Raw genomic sequence first — 16,980 nt, 5'->3', positions numbered from 1 at the left:
CCTTCAGTATGGATTACACCTCAACATAAAGAAAACAAAAATCCTCACAACTGGACCAATAAGCAACATCATGATAAACGGAGAAAAGATGGAAGTTGTCGGAGATTTCATTTTCCTTGGATCCACAGTCAACACCCATGGAAGCAGCAGTCAAGAAATCAAACGATGCATTGCATTGGGCAGATCTGCTGCAAAAGACCTCTTTAAAGAATTGAGTAGAGCTATGGTTCTCTTGGGAGAGTCCCTGACTGCCTGTATCAGTATCACCTGTAAGAAACGCAAACTCTCAGGCCCCACCCTAGACCGACTGAATTAGAAATTCTCATGACTTGTCTTTAAAAAGCCCCCCAGATAATTCTAAATACACTCTGAAGTTTGAAGAAGTTGAGAACTACTGGGTAAACTATCTTTACCTGAACCCTTTGAAACTAGAGATTAGGTTAAGAACAAAAGCTTCCAGGCTGATTTCCTCAGCTGCCACAGCTTCTATTTATGTACTTTAAAGTAGAGCTTCAAACTGGTTTTTCCTGGTTCAGTCATGGCCAAGGAAGCGACTATGGAACAGGCCTGAAGTTTCAGAAGTTGGGTAACCAGAACTGTAACTAGAACAGGAAAAATTACGAGTTGAAGCCCTGCTAGAAACTTAATCTCCGTCTTAGAAAACAAGGGCAGCGTACATGTTGCATAGCAACCATATCTCTTGCCTGTGGGATTTTACGCAGAGTCGGAAACAGCGCTGCCCCACTCAAAGATGGCCGCTGACCGCTCTTCTTTGAATGTGTGTCGCTTGCCACAGTCCTAGCGAAAATTCAGTCTCATGCATCAGGCTCCTGAAAGGGCTCACTAAGCCTCTTCCGAGTTTCCCGTTCCAGGACTTTGACCCATAATTTTTCCATTCCAGTTACCGTTCCAGATCACCCAAAATGTAAAAATTCAGGTTTATTCCAGTTTTGCGTCTTTGACCACGACTGAACCAGTTCAAAACAGTTTGAATCCCTGCTTTAAAGCGATAACCTTAGTCCATTTTCTTGCATTTGCTTGTTTTTAAATTAAATATCTGATATTTTACTGAGCTCCTTAGATTTCTTAGAATTTAAAGCAACTGTATCTTTCTCAGGGAGCCCTGGTGGCAAGAAGGTTAAAAGCTCAGCTGCTAACCAAAAGGTCGGCAGTTCGAATTCACCAGCTACTTCTTGGGAACCCTATGGGGCAGTTCTGCTATGTTCTATAGGGTCACTATGAGTCAGAACTGACTCCACCGCAACGGGTTTGAGTATCTTTCTCAACAGTGGCAGCCATCTGCTAAGTTAGTTTCTCATTTAAACTAAACATGTAATTCCCCAGGGAATACTAGCTTCTACTTCAGAGGTTTACCTTTTCTCGCACCCGGCAGCTTGGCAGAAATTCCTAGAGAAATGATCAGTATCATAATTTTTTGGAACTCAGAAGGGTGAATCTCTGACTAATTTCAATCAAGAATGAATGTTTTTTTCTCCCAATGAAAGAGCCTTATCCCTCTTACTTGTTGTCTAGCTGTGGGTATTCCCTGATTAAATAATAACTTTATGTATTTAGTCCTCTTGTTATTTTCCTTTATTTGGAAATACTGATTTGAAACAATGGAAGAAGATGACTCTGCCCCTTTTTTTGAGAGGAGAGTAAAATTAAATGCAAAACGTTTTTTCTCACCTTTTATAGTCATTGGAGGCACACAATATAAATTGTTTCTAAAACTAGGTTGTCTGTATTAAATGTTAATTTTGAAAATACTTGTAAAATTCTATTTAGATTTTGATACAACACAGCCTGTGGTGCTGTTGCCACTCCGTCTGCTTCAGGTGTCTTCTCTTCTGCGGCATATTAAAAAATGGCTTCTGTTCGCAAATCCTCACAGTAAATTTAAGGTGTGTAAAGATACTTTAAGGCCTGTAAGGATGGAGACCTTGTCAGGGTAATCGGTCAGTGTTCAGAAGTGTGTGAGGAGTGTTAATGGAGAAACTCAAACTGACTGGCTTAGACAGTGCTTTCCCCACTACCTGAACTGATCTATTAGTAAAAATTCCTTTAAAAATGTGAGAGCTGCAAAGGGTTATAGAATGCATTACCCACATTTTCAAGCATTGTGATATAGTGTGTCTAAGAACAAGTACAATTTCTGTCCTATCGTAAAATCTGCCAGTAGGCTGACTGAGCAAATCACAAGCTTGGGACTTTGGATATTTCCTATAAGCAAAGATATCCACTTTCCATAGAGGGGTAAAATCCTTGTCATTATGATCTGGTAGTCTAAATCAGGATTATACTGTTTGTTTAGATAAAGCCATTTTTCCATTGACATACTAAAAAGAATCAATGAATCTTGAACTTTTAGAAAAATGCTTAAAATAAGCAGGTCATAGCATAGAGTGAGTCAGTATGTCAGTAGGAGATAGTATGCAGATACCTTAATAAGATTGGCTTACCTTAGAAAACATTTAAGTTAAATTTAGAGTGGTTTTCAAAATTCCTTTTTTCTATTTACAGTATCTGGTATGGAGTGTAAAGGGTGGATTTTGAGAGGAAGGATGGTCATTAAAAATAATAGTTTTTCTAAATTTGAAAGCAGGAATTATGTTTACTTATAAAAATGCTATAAATGGATCCTCCCATTCATATAAGCTTTGCTTATTTTCTCAGTGATTCGCTTGTGCTGATGTCCTCCAAGTCAAAATAGCGACTTCTCATGCGTAAATCAAGAAATCATTTAACCTCTTAACTTACACGGGAGAGAGTGTAAATTCAAACAAAGAGATTCTTATATAATTTCACTTTCAGTGTTTCAGCTTCAGCGCTTTTAAATTTACTCTGGTCCTTTCTGATCTCTGAAGTAGTCCTTGATCTCTGGATTTCATGTAAATAGTATGAGTGGCTTGAAAAATTTTATGGCTATGAATTTTTTCAGTTTCTTTTTTACTGCCTGTCCCCAATTCACTTCTTGCAGTTAGGTGATCTGTACGGAGAAATCCTGAGACTTGCTGATAGAGAGTCTGAATACAACTATGAAAACACAGTACTTGTTTGCACTAATTAAGATAATAGTTCAAATGTAAACTTCTTCATCATGTGCTGCAAAAAGGGGGCTTGAACTTAGTGTGTGATTTTTATCTCACTGCGGGGTGGGGTAGGGGGGAACTCTTTCCTTTTGTAGTATTCAATCAGTGATTCAGATCTATTTTTATTTTAAATTATACAAAATAAAACTTATATGCAAATGGTATACATATACAAAATGACAATACAAGTTTATTCATGGAGACGTTGCTTGTAAAAGATTAGAAACAATCTGAACATCCCTAGCGGGGAACTAAATACTTTTTGCTATTCCATGCAATGGCATACTGTACAACCATTAAAAAGGTAAAGTATTTCTGTATGTGCTGATAATGCATAAGGTCCTAGAGATAGAGTTAAGGGAAAAAAGCAAGATGCCAAACAGTATGTAAAAGAAAACTCTGAAGGGATACCCACACAAAAACAAATGATAACAGGAACCCTGGTAGCACAGTGGTTAAGAGCTTGGCTGCTCACCAAAATCAGCAGTTCGAATCTACCAGCCACTTCTTGGAAATCCTGTGGGGCAATTCTGCTCTGTCCTGTAGGGTCACTATGAGTTGGAATCGACTTGATGGCAATGGGTTTATTGCCTCTTGGGAAGACAGAGGGCGGAGTTGGACAGCTAGAGGCTAGGAACCCTTTTGAATTTTGTACCCCGTGTATGTATTGTTGTTGTTGGGTGCTGTGGGGTTGATTCAGACTCATAGCGACCCCACGTGACAGAGCAGAACTGCCTCATAGCGTTTTCTTGGCTGTAATCTTTATGGAAACAGATCACTAGGTTTTCCTCCCACGGAGTGGCTGGGTGGGTTCGAACTGCCAACCTTTTGGTTAACAGCCAAGTGCTTAACTGTTGCACCAGCCGGGCTCCTTATGTATGTATTATGTATGTTTTAAAATTACTTTTTTAAAAAAACCATCTTGATTAGAAAATGAGAGAAAAGTACTAATAGCTAAGTCTGAAAACTAAAAAAATAAGTCAATACCATATGCTATACTGTATTTAACATTCATGTATCAAATTTGTTTTTACTGATTAAAGAGGATGATTGGAATGAGTTTGATATGAAAGCAGAAAACTGTGTGTATATTGTTGGGCTCTGGTTATGCAGAAGTGGTTCTTCCATTAATACTTGCTCTATATGTAGATTTATCCTAGGAAATTATTTGTAACTCAGATTTATTGGAAACTCTTTTTAAAGTAAATTATACTTCAAAGCTGTCACTCTTTAACTTATCTGCTTTTAAAATTCTGATTTTTTGTTAAACATTGAGTTCTTTTAAAGCTGAATATTCAGCCACTAATAAACCTTACTGAAGTTGATAAGAATTTGTCCTAAAATTAGAGCCATCTATAGTTCTAGTTGAAGTTTTGCAAAAATTAGTACTGTGGAAACAGAAATTTGGATTTTCTCTTTTCATGCTCTAAAAGTAGTTTTAAGAAACTGAAATTTGTATCTTTAAAATATTCAAAAAAATATTATTTACCGATTAAACTGTGCCTGCTGCAGATGGTCCTGTTTAAAATCACCTGCTGTTCTAAATTCTTTCTCAGATTTCGTAGGCATTCTTAAATTACTTATAGTTTACCAAAAACAAATTTGCTTTATGAAATAAGCTGTATCCAGTTCAAATATAGGAAATAACTCTTACAATGAAATGCTAGATATTCTGAATTTGGAACAGTTGATTGGCTAGGAAGCAGTAATGAACATCACAAACTATTTGCCTTCACAGAAATGAATTTAAAACTTACTTTTCTTTTGTAAATGGAAAAAAGAACCTCTAATTGTCCTGTATTTATAGCAACCATGTGTCCTGGACTTTCCACGATTGTTTCCAGTTTCATATTCTCCGCCTTCTCGTCAGACCATGTATATTGGTTTTTAGTTTGGAAAACTCGTCCATTCTACTAATATTAGAAATACAGTTCTTTGGGCTCATTTCATTTTACGTAGATGTTACAAAACTTATTTCAGATTACTTGTTTTAAGGAAGGAAGGCAGTGTTTTGCAAGAACTTTTTAAAATGCCTTTTTATATTCCAGTTTTTTGAGTTGCGGAATGCTCACTGTGGGGGGTTTTGTTTTGTGCTTCTGCTCACGAGGACAACCAGTGAACCAGCAACATGGAGCAGTTAGAGCCCGTGGTGCCGAAGTAGCTTTTCTTCCTGTCCTGCGGTGACCAGGCATGGCCTCTGCGGTAGAGTGAGACTGTGGGGAAGATTTGTCAGCTGATAGATTGTAACAAATAAGGAACCCAGTGAGCACATGAGAAGATGCTCAGCATTACTGGCCATCAGGGAAATGCAAATCAAACCACCAGATAACTCTTCACACTCACTAAACCAAACCTCGTGCCATCAAGTCCATTCCACCTCATAGCCACCCAAGAGGATGGAGTAGAACTGCCCCATGGGGTTTCCTAGGCTGTACTTTTTATGAAAGCACGTTGCCACATCTTTCTCCTGCAGAGCGTCTGGTGGGCTCAAACCACTGACCTTTCAGTTAGCAGCTGAACGCTTAACCAGTGCACCACCAGGGCTCCTTTCACACCCACTAGGAGGGTTATAGAAACCCTGGTGGCGCAGTGGTTAAGAGCTACGGCTGCTAACCGAAAGGTTGGCAGTTCAAATCCCCCAGCCACTCCTTGGAAACTTTATGGGGCAGTTCTACTCTGTCCTGTAGGGTTGCTATGAGTCAGAATCAACTCCACAGAATGGGTTTGGTTTGGTTTGGTTTAGGAGGGTTATAATTAAAAAGACATACGATAAGTGTTGGCGAGGATGTGGAGAAATTGCAACCCTCATGCATTGCTGGTAGGAATACAGGCTTGTAACATGCTGCAGCCACTTTGGAAAACAGACAGTTCTTTTAAAGGCTAAACAGAGTTGCCACATGGCCCAGCAATTCCACTCCTCAGTATGTACCCAAGAGAAAAGAAAGCATGTCCACACAAAAACTTGTGCATGAATGTTCGTAGTAGCATTACTCACAACAGCCAAAAAGTGGGAACAACTCAGCTGTCCATGATAAATGGATAAATAAAATGTGACATATCCATACAATGAAATATCTTTTAGCAATAAAAGAGGAACTACATGGATGAATCTTGAAGACGTTATACTGAGTGCAAGAAGCCGGAGCCACAAAGGACTACATATATGATCCCATTTATATGAAATGTCCAGAATAGGCAAATCGCTAGAGACAGAGAGTAGCTTGGTGGTTGCCCAGGGCTAGAGAGCGTTAGGGGTAAGTGAGGGAAATAGAAATGGAGAGTAACTACTCATAGGAACAGGGTTTCTTTGTGAAGTGATAAAAATCTTCTAAAATTGATTATGGTGGTGGTTGCACAACTCTGAGAAAATACTAAGAACCATTGAATTATATAATTTAAATGGGTGAATTGTGTGGTATGTGAATTGTATCTCAGTAAAGTTGTTATTAAAAAAAGAAAAAAAGGAGGGGGGTTTTGGGACACTGGTTGAGACGTTCTGCCTTACGCTTTCCATAGTAGTGGTTCTCAGCTGGGGATAGTTTTGCCCCAGAGGGGCCGTTTGGCAATGTCAGGAGACATTTTTGATTGTTACATCTAAGGGAGGGTGCTACTGGCATCTGTTGGGTGGAGGCCAGGGAAGCTACTAAAATCCTGCAGTGCGCATGACAGCCCTCCGCAGTAAAAAATTACCTGCCCCAAAATGGCGTTAGTGCCCGAGCTGAGAAACCACCCTGTTCTGTGGCTTTCTTACTCCAGAGATAGCTGATCACAGCCAGGCTCGTGAGGCCCTGCAAAGTCATGAATTGTTAAACGTAAGTGTTCAATGTATTCCGTTTACCAAGGGCAAGGCTATTCAATAAGACCGAAACAAACAAGAAGTTTTCATTTCTTTTTCTAGCTAAACCTAAACCTAAGCAATCTAGATAATTCAATTAACCAAAATATCTCATTCCTCAGTCAGACTTCTTAACTGAGATTTCGTTGTATTTTACTTCCTTTACTTACAGCTTCTCAAAAGTAAAATTTGTGGAATATAACATCTGCTTACAATAGACATAAGAATAAAGAACCACACCATGGCACAGCCTTGAAAGTGTGGTTAAAAGCTGACTTGTCCATTTCACACATTAACATTATCTCATATTCTGAAATAGGAATATGGCCCAGAACAAAGATGATTTGCTAGGCTTTAGTCTCCATTTGTATTAGGCTATTTTTCTGTTTATTATTTATTTATAGGAATTCCTTATAATTTCTGGATACAAGTCCTTTGTGAGATATATATTTTACAAGTATTTTCTACCAGTCTGTGACTTGCCTTTTTCATTTCTTAATGGTGTCTTGCAATGAGCAGAAGTTTTTAATTTTGGTAAAGTTTGATTTATCTTTTTTTTCTTATATGGATAGCTTTTGGGTTCTGGTTGGAAAATCTTTGTCTGCCTAAAGATCACAAAGATATTCTATAGTTTCTTCTTGAAACTTTGTATCTTAGCTTATATATTTAAGTCTATGATTCATGTCAAATTATTTTTTAGTATGTTGTGAAGTAAGGGTCCAGGTTCATTTTTTTCCAGATGGATATCCAGTTCTAGCAATATTTGGTGGAAATCTTTCTTTTTCCCTTGATGCCTTTGTTGAAAAGAAATTGACCATGAATTTGTGGGTCTACTTCTGGACGCTCTGTGCTTTCTATTAATCTGTTTGTTTAAACTTGTACCAGTATTGCACTGTTTTGATTACTGTAGCTGTATTGTCTTAGAATCAGAAGATATAAATCCTCCAACTTTATTTTTCCTTTTCAAAAATTTTTTGGCTCTTCTAGGTTCTTTGTGTTTCCATGTAAATTTTAGAATCAGCTTCCCAGTTTTTCAAAGAAGCCTCCTAGGACTTTGATTGGCATTGCATAGAATCTATAGATGGAATTGGGAAGAAATGGCATCTTAAGACTATGAGTCTTCCAGTCTGTAAATATGGTATAGCTCGCCATTTGTTTAGGCCTTTAATTTTGCTCAGCAGTGTGTTATACTTTTCAGTGTAGAGGTCTTACAGATCTTTGTTAAATTTATCCCTCAGTGTTTTATGTTTTTGGATGTGGTTTCATTTTTCAATTGTTTTTTGCTAATATATAGTAATATAATTGATTTTTTATCTTGTCGCCTTGCTAAATTCACTTAATGTTCTAAAGATGTTTTTGTAGATTTTTTTACAAATGTGCCACCCGAAAACAACGACAGATTTATGTCTTTCTTTGTAATCTTTATGCCTTTTATTTATTTATTTTTACTAATTGCACTAGCTAGGATCTCTAGTGGAATGTTGTATGAAAGCGGGAAGAGTAGATGTCCTTGTCTTATAGCTACCACAGGGGGAAAGCGTTCAGTATTTCACCATTAAGTATGATGTTAGCTGTAGGCTTTTTGTAGATGCCCTTTATCAGATTAAGAAAGTTTCCTTTCATTCCTATTTTGCGGAGAGTTTTTATCATTAATTTTTGTTAAATGCCTTTTCTGTAGCTATTGAGATGGTCATATGGTCTTTCTCCTTTATTCTTTTAATGTGGTAAGTTCCATTGATTGATTTTCTAAAGTTAAACTAACCTTGAATTCCTGGGATAAACCCCACCTGGTTATAATATATTACCATTTTATATATTGCTGAATTCCATTTGCTAATGTGTTTTCAAGGATTTTTGTGTCTATATTCATGACACACATTGGCCTGTGATTTTCTTTTCTCGTAATGACTATCAGTTTTTGGAATCAGGGTTATGCTGGCTCTATAAAATGAACTGGGAAATGTACCATCTTTCTCTGTTTTCTGAAAGAATTGATATAAGACTGGTATTATTCCTTCCTTAAATGTTTGATAGGATTCACCAGTGTACTGTCTGGGCCTTTGGTTGTAATAAGGTTTTTAATAACAAATTCACTTTGTTTAATAGATATGATGTTGTTAGGTGCCGTTGAGTTGGTTCTGACTCATAGCGACCCTATGTACAACAGAACGAAACACTGCCTGGTCCTACGCCATCCTCATAATTGTTATGCTTGAGCGCATTGTTGCAGCCACCGTGTCACTCCATCTCATTGAGGGTATTCCCCTTTTTCGCTGACCCTCTATTTTACCAAGCATGATGTCCTTTTCCAGGCACTGGTCCCTCAATAGATGCAAGGCTATTCTGATTTTCTATTTCATCTTGCATCAGTTTTGGTGAGTTGCATTTTACAAGGAATTTGATCGTTGCACCAATGTAGTTAAGTTTATTGGCATGAAGTTGACTGTAATATTCCCTTATTATCCTTTTCATGCGTTTAGGATCTTTGATGATACCCCATCTTTCATTTCTGATATTGCTTAGGTGAGTTTTCTCTCTTTTGCTTGATCAGTCTTGCGAGATGTTTATCAATTTTACTAATGTTTTCAAAGAACCAAATTTTGCCTTTTTTTTCCTCTGTTGTCTATTTCCTATTTTACTAGTTTCTGCCCTTCATTATTTCCTTCTTTTGAGATTTCAGGATAGGGAAAGTTTAAGGTAAGCATAGAACACCTTGTGGTGCCAGAACGTACAGAAGCGCTTAAAAAATAAAGAGGACTGAACCCCCAAGAGTGTGACCCCCAGATACCCATTTGACTCAGTACAGAAGTCACTCCCGAAGTTCACCCTTCAGCGTAAGATTAGACGGGTCTATAAAACCAACAACAACACACGTGAGGAACCTGCTTCATAGTTCAATCACGTATACAAGACTAAATGGACACACCAGCCCAACAGCAAAGACGAGGAGGCAGGAAGGGACAGGAGAACTGGCCGAATGGAAATGGTGAACCCAGGGTGGAGAAGGGGAGAGTGTGTACATATCACGAGGTTGACAACTAATGTCACAAAACAATTCGTGTATTAATTTTTTAATGAGAAACTAATTTGGTCTGTAAACTTTCATCTAAAGCACAATAATAATAATAATAATAATGAAGACCTGTCAAAAATTCAGAGACTACCTTGAAGAGCCTCTTAATGGCTAAATCTGGAACAATTTGAATAACCAAATAAGTGGCTGTAATGGATTATATTTCATAAGATAAAATAAATATTAATAAGTCCAGGCTAACATAAATAAATAATTGGATAAATAAATGGGGAGAGTGGGAAGGTTCTTCATTTCAGCAGAGTTCCACTTAATAAATGTAAAAGGAATAGTGGAAGTTTAAAATCACCGTTTGGCAAACACCACAGTAATAATTGTTGCAAGCAAGAATCATCAGTAGATTCTAAAGTTAGCAAAATATGATGAAAAACAGGATATTTACATTCCTTGAACCATCTTCCGACATACACTTATTAATTACAAGGGGGGGAAATGTTAACTTTAAAGTAGAGAAAGCTGGCAGACAGCATCTTAACCAAATGATCAAAGTTGGTATCACCAGTAATGAGACAAATCAATATCATGTACCTCATGATATGATGCAGAGAAGGACCCAGCATCACTTTTATGGTATTCTTGGAAAAACAAAACAAAACAAAAAAGCATACCTTCTTAAACCATGAAAAACATCGGAAAACCCAAATTGAGGGACATTCTATAAGTTGCCAGTACTCTTCAAAATGTCAAGATTATTAAAGACAAAGAAAGAATGAGGTACTTTCCACATTAAAGGAAATAGAGGAGGCATGGCATATTCCTGGATGGTACAAATGATTTGCAATTGGCTGCTAACCTAAAGGCAGGCAGTTCAGATCTAGCCAGCAGCACTGCAGAAGAAAGGCCTAGTGATCTGCTTCTGTAAGGATTTACAGGGAAGAAAACCTGATAGAGCAGTTCTACTCTGTAATACAAGGAGTCTCCATGAGTTGGAATCTACTCAATGATAATGGGTTTGGTTTTTTGGCATAAGAAGACATAACAACTAAATTCAATGTGTGGTCCTGGATTGGATCCTGGACCAAAATTAACTGAACAGTTGATGAAGTTTAGAGTCTGTGGATTAGTTTGTAGTATTATAGCAATGTTAATTTCCTGGTTTTGATAATTGTATGATGGTTATGTAAGATGTTAACATTTGAGGAAGCTAAGTAAAGAGTATATAGGAATTCTTTGCACTATTTGTGCAATTTTTATAGGCCTAAAATTATTGCAGAATGAAAAATAAAATATTTTATAAAATATTTTTTTAAATAGTAAGATGACGTGTGTTTTATAGACAACATATAGTAGGGTCTTTCATTTTATTTCAGTCTGACAATCTCTTTAATTGGAGTATTTAGTCTGTTTATATTTAATGTAATAATTCATATGGTTGGATTTAGTGCTGAAATTTTGCTGTTTATTTCTGTTTGTCCCATCTGTTTTTTGCTTCTCTCTTTCTCTTTTCCTGACTTATTTTGGATTACTCAAATATTTGTAATATTCCATTTTAATTCCTCTCTCTCTTGGCTTTTTAGCTATAGCTCTGATTAGCTTAATGATTAACTTATCACAGTTGTACCACTTCATACAAAATGTAAGAGTTTTACAACAGTCCTTTGTGCTGTGTTGTCATTTGTGCCACACCTGTGTATGTTTTGAACCCATAATGTAGCGTATTTTTGCTGTAAATAGAAGTTTGTCTTTTAAGAGATTAATAGAAGGGGTTTGTTTGTTTGTTTGTTTGTTTTTACCCAGATATATAGCATTCCTGCTAATCTTCATTCTTCTCTTTACATCTGACTTTTCATCTGGGGCCACTTACTCTCAGCCTGAAGAACTTCATTTAGCATATCTTGTAGTGCTGGTGACAGATGATTTCTACTTCGTGCATCCAAGGATGTCATTTTTGCTTTTATTTTTTGATGGATTTTTTTGCTGTATGTGGAATTCTAGGTTCACTTTTTTTTTTTTCCTTTCAGCATTTAATGTATCTCATTCTGTTGTCTTCTAGATTCCGTTGTTTATTAGGAGAAGTCAGCCATCATTTTTATTGTTCTCCTGTGTGTAAAGTGCTGTTTTTATCTAGCTGCTTTTAAGATTTTCTTGTTATCGTTGTTTTCAGCTAGTTAATTATGGTGTGCCTACCTATGTTTTCTTTATATTTACCCTGCTTAGGTTTGCTGAGTTATTGAATGTCTAAGCTTGTGGTTTTCTAAATATAGGAAAGTTTTAGCTGTTTTTTCTTCAAGTATTTTTCTGCCTTGTTCTCTCTCCTCTTCTTCTGTGACTCCAGTTAAACATATGTTAGACTGTTTGATATTTTCCCCCAAGCCCCCTTTATTCTTCATATTGGATAAATTCAACTGATATATCTTCAAGGTCACTGAACTTTTTTCCAGTTGTCATCAATCATCTGTGAGCTCAGTCAGTGATTTTTATTTTAGATCTTACGTTTTTCAGTTCTAAAATATACATTTGATTCTCTTTTATAGTTTCTGTTTCACTGCTGAATTACTCATCACTTCATTCGTTATGAACTTATTTTCCTTTTAAATCCTTGAACATCTTTATAATAGCTGCTTTAAATTTCCTTTCTGCTAATCCAGATACTGGGCCATCTTGTGGCTAGTTTCTGTTGACTACCTATTCCCTGGATTTTGAGTCATATTTTCCTGTTTCTTGGCATGTATAGTAATTTTTCATTGTATGCTTGACAGTGTGGATAGCATATTTTGGAGACTCAGAATTTTGGTCTCTTTCTCTGAAGAGTGTTGATTTTTGTGCTAGCAGGAAGTTATCTTAGCTGAATTCAAACTCCAAACGCTGTCATCCGTTTGGACAATATCAATTGAAATGTCTACTCAGTTCTTTGAAACCTTCCAGCTGTTGCTTTTCACATGTACAGTTCTGGTATCAAGTAGGGATTTGGGTAGAGTTTATATAGAGATTTAGGAGACCTTCTGTGGCTCCTTCTTTTCTGGGATTTTCCCATTTATTTTCCAGCTATGCAGTCAACCCCAAACTAGGCTCTCTGACATCTCAAGCCAGTAAGATTGCAGATTTCTGCTTGAGTTCTAGTTGCTCCACACCATGTGAACTATGGAGTACTACCAGGTGAAAAGCTATATAAATATGAATCCTACCGTGTGCAGTTCCTTCTTGCAAGGATTGATTCCCTTCCAGTTTCTGCTTGCATTTAGTCACCCTCTGGTGCCTTCAAATACTTTTTTTTTGGTCGGAGTGTACAGTTATTATCTGCAGGAGGATTAGTCTAATGTACACTATTCTGCTATTACCAAAAGTTGTATCACATTACCTTCTATGTTTCATTCATGGTATGTAGGATTTTTGGAAACTTCTAAATTTTCTATGAATGATGGCAATAGCTCATCAAAGTCTTCTAACAGAGTTGAGCATATTACTAATCTTATTTTTTCTTCCGTCTCTTATAGACAAGGGATGATTTCCTAGGTCAAGTGGATGTTCCTCTTTATCCATTACCGGTTGGTATAGATGCCTGTGATTTTACTTTTTGTGTTTATTCTTTTTAATTTGATAAATACTTTTTAAATCCATCATATAGTTAATATAAATACTTGATTTATAAAACGTATATTGCTATTAATTCTTAAATATGTTATCTTCTCAATTTTCCCATTTCAATTTTATCTTCAAGACAAACTTCCATGAGCCTCAGTAAGAAATAGAGAGCCACTGAAGTTTGTTGTTGCCATGAAAGCATTGTTTAAGGAAAATCAACATGGAAATATTCTGCTCAATGATTATAATGGGGAGAGCCTAGGATCAGAGAAGGAAGCTAAGAGAGTTTACAACAATATAGGCATGAAACACAGAATCTGGATGAGGCTGATAACGGTGAAGGAAACATTCAGAGTGAAACATTATTGGACCTAGTGTCTGACACGGAGGTTGAAAGAGATTAAGCAAAAAGTAAAGATAATGCAAGTTGAACTTGGAAGATAGGGTGGTGTCTCCAGTAGAAAAGTTGGGAGACAAAGCCATTTTCTTTTGGAATATAATAAATTTATTATTGGATATATTGAATTTAAATAGAAAACAAGACCAAGGAAAGTTTAAAATGGGCAGCTGAAAGATATGAAGATAAATTGTGTAGGGAAAAGGGACCGGAGAGATTGAGAGATACCACTGTCAGGTAAGAGCAGAACCTCTGAGGAGGATTAGCCCTCCAAGTAAGACATGCTAGCAGAAGATCAAGCCCTGAACCTTCGCCAGAGGGGAAGGAGAAGGCAGACGAGGGGAGCTAGGAAGCGAACCAAGAAAAGATAATGTCGTGAAAATTTAAGGAAGGAATTTCAAGATGGCAAGAGTAGTTAACAATTCAAAACGCAGCAGAAAAGTAGGGGATAATAAAATCAGAACAGGGGCTGCTGCATTTGATAAGAAAAAAAAAAACTCTATCAGTCTTTGGAGGTCATTGACTGGATCTCTAGTCTTTAGAGATCGTAAGCTTTTAATAATGTGTTCAGTCCAGTCTTACTTTCCAGGCTCTTTCCTCTGTTGTTCTAGAGTTATCTGTGTCCAAGTCAACCTGCTGACACTGTGCATTTTCTGTATTCCTTTGGGGTGCCAGCACAGTAACCACTCTATTTTTCCACCTGTTCTCCTCTACCCTCCTCCACAACCCACTCGTTCAGCTCCTTTTACACTTAGTTGTGATGCTGGCTGCAATTCATATTATGCAGGAAAGTGAAAGCATGACAAGTCACCACTTGTAACCGTTCAGTAAACTAAAATTACTTTTTTTCATTTTTAACTTCATTTATGCCCTAGGTCATAGTTCATGAATATTCTTGAAAAGTACACGTTTTGGGTGTTTGAGATATGTCTTGAAAAGCCATTGTTTTATTCTAGACAGAAAATCCAAGAATGGAGCGACCATATACATTTAAGGATTTTGTTCTTCACCCAAGAAGGTCAGTAAATATAAAATAATAGCATTTTATATTTTTTGTTTCTTCATTATATCTTACAGTAGCTTCTTTGGAAATTCAGGGTTTAAACCTTTGTAAACAAGCTATTTTTAAGTGTTATAATGTTATTTTTCAAAAGCTTTATTATTTTGATTAAAAAGTAATACATGCACATTGCAAAATTTTTCAGGAAATACAGAAAACTGGCCACATTCCTATGGGAAAAACTTGTAATATTTGTCAGACTAGAAGACTGAAATTTGTCATTTTATATTTATTTTTATCTTAAAGTATATATAATTTTGTCATACTGTGCTTTAAAAGAATCACAAACATCAGTTCATCTAAAGACAATATCTAACTTGACATGCACAAAACCAATTTCAGAAAAACCTAAGTACATTTTGCATACTTTAGTAAAAAAGATATTTCAGAAAAGTCAGATGTTTAGAGAAAATAATATGAGCCAAGACCTAAATATAATGCTGATAATTTCATTTTCTTAAACTGAATTACTTGATTTTTGTCAAAATTTCTAAGTTCAAGCTGTAAATGAAACTCTTTTTGATCTTATGTACCACACAGTCAAGTAAAATCTGGTCAAAACGTGTGTTGATTTACAGTCAGAAAGGTCAAAGAAAAGCAGAAGAAGGGCATCTGTGATAACAACATTATTTTTCTTGTTTTTTAAACTAGAAAATGCATTTGAAAAATATACTGTTGCAACTTAGTAAAAATTTTCATTTAAAAATGATTTTTTAAAATTACTCTTTGTAATACAAATATTAAAACAGAGTAAACAGGACAGTTTCTCTGTGGCTGTGTTAATATTTACTCTATGAGAGAAGTCACGTATTTAGTTTCTGCAGAAGTCTGGAATGTAAATCTTTTTTCTTCCTTTAATTTTAGATGTAAGGCACACAAATGATTGTGACATCTGCATAGCAGGAATAACTAAATAAATATATCTTACTTGTCTTATCCAATTGCCCTAACGAGCAATAAGCATTTCAGTTTGTCAAATGCTTCCTAGTGTCATACCTTTAAAAAAGATAACAATTTACATCTCCTGTCTGTGCAGGATATTATTGCAAGTACAGAAGAACTTTAATTCAGATAGAAAATATACTACAATTCTTAGGGCTTTTTTTTGAGCTGCATTAAATCAAAACCCACAAGTTTACTATCTAGTGTGAAAACCATGAAACAGACAACCACAGAGACTTTTCCACACAGCGTTATCTGAGCATATTGTCTATACCATTTCCAACAAGTCAGTGTGTTCACGTCCCCTTGAATATGGAGACACCAGCCATGTTAGTGTCCTTGGAAATGAGCAGCAGCGATTGTATTGACCCCTCAGGAAAGGGTACACTACCTTTGCCAGATCCATGGGACCCATAGAGAGAAGAGCAACCAAAAAGATGAAGGAAGCTTGAGGTCCTTGAAGACAGAATAAAAGAACAAAAGACAAAGGGTAATTCATCAGTTACATGACTGATGTCTATAAAAATCACACTCACCAAAAAACAAAAATCTGTATTCAAAGTGAGGACAAGCAAGGATTTCTCAAGTAAATCGTAGAATGCTAAAATGGGTGGGGGCCGTAGTTTTAAAAACAAATAGAACATTTAAAATATTAGTTCAGTAGGTAGCAGCCTTTACGTTAGACAACTCATGATTCACAGAGGGGTGATACAAGGTGAAAATAGCTTAGGTAAATTCATGTGTGACAAACACAAACAGCCATTAAAGAAAGGTAGCGGATTTCAGGCAGTTGGCAGGCCTCGCTCTCTGCTTTTCTCTGGTCCTATGCTATATGACCAAATCAACATCCCCAGAGTACTTCTTTGATGACACCTTTCCCTACCCTAAAAATTCTCAGTGGCTTCCCAGTGTACCTAAAGGAGCTCACCTTTCCCTACCCTAAACATTCCTGGCGGCTTCCCAGTGTACGCAAAGGAGCTCACCTTTCCCTATCCTAAAAATTCCCGGCGGCTTCCCAGTGTACGCAAAGGAGCTCACCTT

General features: G+C 36.6%; 1 protein-coding gene across 5 annotated transcripts in view; it reads left to right on the top strand.

The window, feature by feature from the left end:
- NEDD4 (NEDD4 E3 ubiquitin protein ligase) overlaps positions 1 to 16,980 on the top strand; it is a 115,771-nt gene that overhangs the window by 59,649 nt on the left and 39,142 nt on the right. For all 5 annotated transcript variants that reach the window (XR_002823761.1, XR_002823762.1, XM_004374594.2 and 2 more), the window contains 2 exons: positions 13,453 to 13,503; positions 14,894 to 14,955. Coding sequence is in view for 3 of the 5 variants with exons in the window: in XM_004374594.2 (XP_004374651.1) it covers positions 13,453 to 13,503; positions 14,894 to 14,955 (113 nt within the window). In the remaining 2 variants the exon portion in view is untranslated. The remainder of the gene's footprint in view (positions 1 to 13,452; positions 13,504 to 14,893; positions 14,956 to 16,980) is intronic.

This window comes from Trichechus manatus, unplaced genomic scaffold, assembly GCF_000243295.1.
Source record: "Trichechus manatus latirostris isolate Lorelei unplaced genomic scaffold, TriManLat1.0 scaffold00030, whole genome shotgun sequence".
In the NCBI taxonomy this organism is placed as follows: Eukaryota; Metazoa; Chordata; class Mammalia; order Sirenia; family Trichechidae; genus Trichechus; species Trichechus manatus.
This window is presented reverse-complemented; position numbering and strand designations above follow the sequence as displayed.